General features: G+C 40.9%; 1 protein-coding gene across 1 annotated transcript; it reads right to left on the bottom strand.

The window, feature by feature from the left end:
* Positions 1-1,110: 1,110 nt before the first annotated feature.
* ARMT1 (acidic residue methyltransferase 1) lies at positions 1,111-7,958 on the bottom strand. The gene is made up of 5 exons (XM_071549320.1): positions 7,855-7,958; positions 6,328-6,433; positions 4,661-4,902; positions 3,050-3,215; positions 1,111-2,085 (listed from the first exon to the last, which is right to left on the bottom strand). Exons 1-5 carry the CDS (start codon positions 7,905-7,907, stop codon positions 1,321-1,323), a joined length of 1,332 nt encoding a protein of 443 aa, XP_071405421.1. The 5' UTR covers positions 7,908-7,958; the 3' UTR covers positions 1,111-1,320.
* Between the last annotated feature and the right edge of the window lie 18 nt (positions 7,959-7,976).

Raw genomic sequence — 7,976 nt, forward strand, 5'->3', positions numbered from 1 at the left:
TCTTGACTGGATTTCTAATTTCTGCAGTTCCATCAGGTGCCTAAGCATGAATTCACTCGTTAGGAGTACTAAGCCAGAGATACAAAGATATGAGAGCACTAAACTCAGGTCTCAAAAGCAGAACCCTACCTACTACTTTCACATTGCCTCATGAAATTCTTTGCATCTTTGTTTTTGAATACTTGACCTTGAAACTTTAATATATTCTTTCAAATTTAAGAAGAACACATAGATAAATTAAAGTCATCAGCATTTGGAGCGTATTTATCCACTGTAGAGATCTTTATTGTACAAACTTAATTAGCAGCAGCTTTTGAGATCAGGGTAGAAGAGAAGAAACGGGCATCTAACAATTCCAATTAGCAGGAACCCATATGGCATATGCAATTCTAGCATATACTTCTCAGTGCAACTGGGGTGTATTTCCCCCTGAAAAGTAAGGCATCCCTCTTAAAAAAAACCCAGACAAATAAATACATCTGACAAATAAAGAGAATTATCACAAAAGAAAGAGGCAGCAGTGCTTAAACCACATACACTGCTGACAGACCATCTGTAATTCAAGTCTGCATTCAATATAAAATCCCATTATTACAACTGTTCATTTGTTTGTTTATTTGGGGAGGGGTTTTTGTGTGCTTATTTTTGGTAGAGGTTCTTAGATAAACAGTATCTTCAATATTGTTAAAATGAGATGATCCTTTCTCCCACTAATCTTCCTACGAGATGGGACAACTCCCCTCCTACAGGCAAACTGGCTGGAAACATCCACTTGTATTTTAAAATTTAAATTTCACTTTCAATCCTACACGAATGTTTACAAGCTGTCACCCAGTATTTTATCACTTAACATACAACAAACTATAATCAAACATTGAAAGAATCTGTCTGGAAATAATTTATGAATTCTCTAAAATACTATCTTTATGCAATGCTTGGCATGTGGAGCACATTATCCTGAAATAAGTAAATACGCACTATGTGGGACTGAGGAAATTGTTTCTGAAGCAGATTTTTCATTTGTAAAGCTATAAACTTACACTCACTAATGAAGAAAAGAATATTATGGACAACTACATAGTAATCTTAAAGATCGGCTGACACTGGACATTAGAAAAAACAAATATATTGAAATACAGACAGATTTATGTATACAAAGTTTGTAAATTTTTGCACAACATAAAGTATTTTGTGAAAAAAAACCAACAATCACTTGGGAGGAAAAAGTGCAAACGAGAAAGAATCTCTGCTGAAGCTAAGCACGGAACAGAAAAAGTAGTTAGAATAAATCTCTCTTTCATAATCTTGGGAATCGTTTCACTAAAGACCAGCATCAAATTGAACTACCCCATATTTTCCACTTACCATCCAGTCAGGTTCAGAAGCCTGAATCTGTTCACCTTGCCCAGGTTTAAGGCCAACCTGAGTGTCAGATTTCAGTGTTCTCAAACTACAGAGAGGTGCAGGATGAAACTTGTTCAAGGCTTGATGAAACGGGACAGTATATTCCCATTTTCTATCTCCTGTTAGTTTTCTATAGTTTAGATCACCTTTGAAGAGAAGCAAGTTTGACATCTGTAGCTCAGCATACAAGTCAGGAGCAACTCCACCCATACTGGAAAAGTCATGTGGCAAAGTCCAAAACATGTGGTCACAGAAAACCCAAACTCCCTTTTTCAAATTGCCCTCCCAGTTTATCCCACATCTAGACATCCACATATGATTAGCTGACTGCAGCTGTTTAAGAGTCCAGTTAAAATCATGCTTTGTGGTATCTGATACATACCACGGGATACTTTTTCCATGAAAATAGATTTCATCAGCTAGTTTTGACGATAACAAGAAATCAGCCAACACAAGATCACTTACAAGTTCAAATCCAGCATTATCCAGGATTATGTCAACTCTAACATTACTTTCTGTTCTACTTTTTTTGGCATTTACAAGCAGCGACCAGAGTTTTTCCATATCATTCACTAAGATGTAAGGTACCATGTTTTCCAGGGATTGTAAGGGACTAGATTTCTGAGAGCTGTCTTTGCCAGCTGAAAAGGAAAGGTCACACTTATTGCCCCACAGTGACACCTAGAAGGAAGAAAAAAAACAAAACAAAATTGCTAGGTCTCACTGTAGTTACATTCTGAACTTCACATACACTAAAGATTTTGTTTCATTTGGTTTAGGTAATGAAGGCTCTAACTCCGCAGTCAACTTCTTGCATAGATAAGATTTTAACATAGATAAGATTTTTGTAGAAGAAACCAAACAATGCTCTGTATTTCTGCAGGTATCAGAAACACACATCAGAAGTGACAAAGATGGAAGATTTAAATCAACATAAATACACTGATGACAAAGCTTAGAACACAAATACTCTCCATACCGCAATTCCGAAAAATATCTGTGGTAACACAGAAAAAGGAGTATTAAAGCAAGTTTATCTTTCTTATTACATGCAGCCAAGTTAAGTATTTTAAGTGTATGTATTTTGAGTACTCACTAATGATCTCTTTAAAAAGATTCATTGAATACTTGGTTTGCACTGTTGCCAGCTAATGGACTTCTTTGTTATTCTACGATACTTTGGGTATTCTATCCAAAGGCACTATCGTCCAAGAATAATATCATTATAAAGCTTTTAAACCACTTCTGGCCCAGACTGACTTCTAAATTTTTGTTCAAAGAAGTCTAAAAATGTGTCAATTAAAATGCTTTTTAAAAAATATACTTAAATACCAGAAAGGTCATTGGGAACTACCCTTAAAACATTTGAGAGATACAGGTTTTGAGGGAGAACTGCAGGGGTTTCAAATACACAATGAAGACTGGCAGTTAATGAAAATGTCACATTTAATACAAGTAACCAAAATATAAATATTTCCAAATGTAGCAGCAATACAGTATGGCTGTCAGGATTTCACCACAGTTTTTACAAAAAAAGAGCTATATTTTAATTTCCATATGAACCTCCAATTCTTTACAACCTTGAGTATTTGTTTGTTTCAGAGGAGATATTTTAAAATTTTTGTGTTAAGCACTACTAGTTTACCTGCAATAGCTTAAAAAGTTCCTCTTGAAGTTGCTTTTCATCTAGATCTTTGATGTTCTTAAGAAGTTCCTGAAAGTAAGTGCATAAGCCAATAACAGCTTCTTGGGATTCAAAGAAATTTTGAGCCTTTCCTTCTTTAAATACATCAAAGTTGTCAATAGGTGGGCTAAAAAGAGAAGGAGAACAAATTTATTGACATACTTGCCATGACAGCACATACAAGTGAAGCTCAAAGATCAGCTTTTTTTAGACTGTACTATGAGCCATACTTAGATCTTCCACTTCTCTTTTGTCAGACTAGATTTTCACAAATCTCAGTAACAGCCTGATATCAGACACTATGAAAGGTATCTTTATATTTCTAGCAATATATTCTGAAAGTGAACAAGTGTTCAGTCACAGCAGTTCTGGGAACTGCACCAACAGTGACCATTTTGAACTCCAACCTTCAGACAGAGAATTAGAACTGCAACATACAACTAAAGTGGGGAATGAGAACTACTGGCCCAATTTTAAGCACGTTTGCATGTGCTGAGTTGTACTTCCCATACCAGATTCTCTTACAGTGATAGGAAGTTATTTCTATGAAAGTCTTTATCAGGACTTCAGAAAATTAACATGGTAAAGATAAGAACGTTGTAATATATAAGAAATATAAACCAATTTATTATGAGACATGTATACCTTTTGACAAATAACTGAACTTCCATCCAAGCATATGCTCAAGACTTGCTAAATAATGGAGATCAAGAGACTTAAAGTGTACTAATGAAAAGTGTTCGCTCACCATTCTAAGTACAATCCAGCAGATCCATCTCATATTTGAACCTTTTGGTACAAGAGTTCAAATTACACAACATAGCAGTAGAAACTGAGTCCCATTTCTGTTTGCATCTCTATAATACTACAGGTAAATCCAGTATTCACGGAGCTTTCAAATTTTTTTGGCACCAATGGGAACTTAAACTGATCATTCCTATTCCATGCCGTGTACTGGCACCTCTCCATGGTACCAGCACAACAAGTTTTTCCTGCCCAGTTATTTTTAACCAGGATCAGCTCCCGGAGTTCCATGCAACACATGGTCTGCATGCACTGCTGCAACTAAGAAGCTGGTGTAGAATGAGCAGGGGCTGCTTAAGTTGGGTAAACTGCTGTAAGAACCAGTTCTCAAATGTTAACTTCAGATTTCAAGCAGTAAAGCAAGTTAGAATGCCCAAAACAAGTTATAATGTGGCTCTACTATTTCGTGTTTTAGGTTTAAGAGAGAATTCTAGACTAATAAACCTTTTACAAGTGTTACATGGTTTTCATATCTCAATTCACTTTAGTCTGCAAGAAGGTTAAGTTATATAGTTAAGCTTAAGAGTTTTCATGTAGATCAACTGACCAAAACTGAAGCACAAAAAATTAATAAGCTTCAAATTCTGTTTCATAGGGAAAGAAAATATGTTAATTTTAAATCCGAGGTGAGAGACAAGGGAAAAGGAATACGGTAAAAGCTTCAGAGTCTCCTTTATGTTACTCCTCAGCTGTCTTTCTTTCTCCTAAAATAAAAATGGGAAAGAGCACTGTTTTGAAAAGTAACACACCAAGGTAGTAAATACTTACTTCTGTGCTAAGGCTGCATGAATTCTTCGATACATATAACACTCCACAAACAACCAAGGGGACTGAAACCAACTTGGTTCTCCATTTCCATTTGATAAATTTCGTTGGTAGTCCAGATATTGGTTCCACAGCGCAGCATCAGGAAGCTCATCTTCCAAAGGGGTCACTGGTTTGTCTGTTTGCAGTTCGTTACGCAGTTTGGAGAGGAGGGATATAGCTCTCTTCTCTGCTTCCACACCCTTCTGAAATAAGCGGAGAACAAAAGTTCCTATTTGAACATCTATTCCTGTAGAGACACAGATCAACTTTTCATTAAATATGTAAGTGGTAAGTTTTAATTGCCAAAGGCGAGTCCCTGATGTTAAAGGTTCAAACAAAGAAAGGTGGTGCAGGTAATGGTCCTTCAGGGAATTTTTCTCTCCCTACCAACACAAAGGTTTTGGAAGTTGCAGTGCCAGGACTGAGAACAAAGGAGTGGTTGATGACTCTGGATTCCAACTTAATGGTGGAGTGGAGGTGAGAAACTGACCCCCAGCACCTGGGAAGGGGAGAGGCTTTTTTCTGTATGCTGGTGGCACTTCATTTTTGGGCAGCTGCTGGACTAGAAGCCACCATTTGCTGAGCTGGTGAAAGCTCTTTTCTCGTTCTGCTCTTCGCCTTCCCCTCTCCATCTCTGGGTACCCTGAGCTTCAGAGAGAGAGAGGAGGGTCACGGCTGCTTCGGGACACACTGCAGATCTTTTTCCTGGGAACTGACTTTGACTGCAAGGAGATTTCTGGGAACTACTACCACCCCTCAACTTCCAGTGTTTCCTTCTTTGAACAAAGGACAAGGAGAGAGTGCTCTTCCCCATGGAAAAGGTCCTATCCCTCCTGCACACGTGAGTCATACAATCTCTTTTCTCTGCCTTGCTGGGAAAAAACAAAAGTCACCTCATGGCCAGCTAAGGTGCGACACTGCCACCTGCCGTGCACAATATAACTGCACAGGGAGGAAATTACAGGTTTTTCTTGGGGGTTGTTTGGGGTTTTTTGGTGCTGGAGGAGTAGTTTGCTCTGCTCTGTTCATAGTCATACCTGTATCTATCTATCTATCTATATATACACACACAGTAATTAAGAACAGCTATCCTTCTTATACACATTTTCTAATTAAAGTGTTTAAAAATTTAGTAAGGGGTGAAGTGTTTATTGAAGAGGAGTTTCCTCCTCTAGCCTTGGTAAACACCTTGGTTTCCCTTAAACTAGGACACCTGACAAATCAGAGCTTGAACCAACAAAACATATTTTGGTTAATGAAGCTCATCTTAGACCTAACATCCTAAAATGAATTGTACATGGAACTTCTTTTTAGATTGCACTTTTTCCTCATCAGAGAGGAAGACAGTATTGAAACAGACACATTCAGAAAGTGCTACAGTCTATCAAACACTGCATCAACACAAAAACCTGAGGAAGTGAAGCAGTTGCAGAGAAAGGTTAGATAGAAAAGCAAATTACAGAACTAATCAAAAACATCTACAAGAAAGATTAAAAAAAGAAACAGACAAATTTGAGACAGACAAGTAACAACTATAGTAAGAAGCCAGTAAAAACAAGGCAGAGAAGGGTTCTCAAGGGTTAGGGAGGAAAATAATATCACGGCAACAAAAAAGAACTTACTCTTACCTCACCATGTTCTTCAAAAAATTCATTTTTATGTCTGTGCAGAGTATCAATGACTCTTGTGAGGATCTGTGGCAGTCTGTCTTTAATTGTAAAATATGCAAAGGATCTAAAAAGGAAGAGGAACAAATTTTTATTATTGACAGCCAATGTGAAATATCTTTAATTTTTAAAAACAAATGCAAGGTCATTGTGCAGGCTTGGGCTGGGGTAGTTAATTTTCTTCACAGTAGCTGGCATGGGACTATGTGTCTGATTTGTGCTAGAGACAGCCTTGGTAACACAGGATGTTTTCATTATTGCTGAGCAAGGCTTACACAGACTCAAGGCCTTGTCTGCCTCTCCTACCAGCACACCATCCCACCAGCGAGCAGGCTGGGGGCGCACAAGGAGCTGGGAGAGACACACTTGGGACAGCTGACCCCACCTGACCCAAGGGATATCCCATACCATGTGGTGTCATGTTCAGCAATGGATACCAGGAGGAAAAGTTGGCTGGGGGAACACTGCCTGGATACTGCCTGGACATCAGTCAGCGGGTGGTGAGCAATTGTTTTCATTGGCTTCACTTGTTTTTCTTGGGCTCTATTTCTCTTCATTCTTCTCCTTTTCATTATAATTTAATATTATTTCAATAACTAAACTGTCCTTATCTCAACTCACAAGTTTTCTTTAATCCTTCCCATTCACTCCCCCCATCCAGTGGGGGCTGAGCGAGCAGGCAGCTGTGTGGCGCTTGGGTGCCAGCTCGGGTTAAAGCACAGTCGTAACAGGAACTTTATGTGCCGCTAAAGTAGTGGAGTGGAATAAAAAAAATAATAACCCGCCACCCAACCTCACCTTGGTCAAGTTCTTAGGTGTACTTTTAAACAAGCTGAACAGCAGTCTTTTCAAGGAAAAAAATGGTAAATGACTGGCCCTGACAAAACATTGCAACTAATTCTAAACAGTTCACTAACTGTTCAGTTCCCCAGACACTGTCAGGGAAACGGAAAACTAAAAGCAGAGAGACCTGTTTTAAAGTTTCACACGCATCCCGTACCGACAGGAAAACCCACGTGGTCTCACGCCCTCTGCACTACAAGTGGCATTTCTCCCAAACCCTGTTTATGTTCGAGAAGGCCAACAACGAGCAGCGCGTGACGAGTCCCACAGAGAGCGCCAACGGGGCCTGGAAACTTGTTTTACTGCACGATTCCCACGCGGCGAGCCAGGCCCCGGCACCGGGGGGGGCGCGGGGACACCGTGGGGGGGGGGGGGGGGGGGGACGGCGCGGGGACACCGGGGGCGCAGCGCCGCTCCCAACACGCGTCCGTGGCCTGTTCCGGGCTCTTCCTGCGGCGGCCCCACACCCACAGCGCCGCCTGACGGCCATGCGGCCCCTGCCCGTCGCACCGGACCAAGAACCATGCACCGGGCCAAGAGTCGCCCCCGGCCCCGACCGGCGCCCGAAAGCCGCCGCTCCTCGGCCGCGGGCCGACGCCTCAGCTCCCTCCCGCCCCCCGCGCTGCCACTGGTGACGGGACGGACCCCTTAAACCTGCCCGACAGGGACACCGGTAGGGCCGGTGCCGCAGCCGCCATCTTGCTCCGCCCCCGCGAGCCTGCGCACCGCCCCCCCCGGAAGCGGTGCGCGCGGCAGCCGGACGTTAC

Source organism: Pithys albifrons, chromosome 2 (assembly GCF_047495875.1).
Source record: "Pithys albifrons albifrons isolate INPA30051 chromosome 2, PitAlb_v1, whole genome shotgun sequence".
Taxonomy (NCBI): Eukaryota; Metazoa; Chordata; class Aves; order Passeriformes; family Thamnophilidae; genus Pithys; species Pithys albifrons.

Excerpts from the sequence above, each read along its gene's own strand:
- ARMT1 (XM_071549320.1), bottom strand. The coding sequence starts at position 7,907 with ATGGCGGCTGCGGCACCGGCCCTACCGGTGTCCCTGTCGGGCAGGTTT. Across the intron at positions 6,434-7,854 it reads CTGTCGGGCAGGTTTAAGGG|ATCCTTTGCATATTTTACAA; the intron begins GTCCGTCCCGTC and ends CTTCCTTTTTAG. Across the intron at positions 4,903-6,327 it reads TTTTTGAAGAACATGGTGAG|AAGGGTGTGGAAGCAGAGAA; the intron begins GTAAGAGTAAGT and ends CGCTTATTTCAG.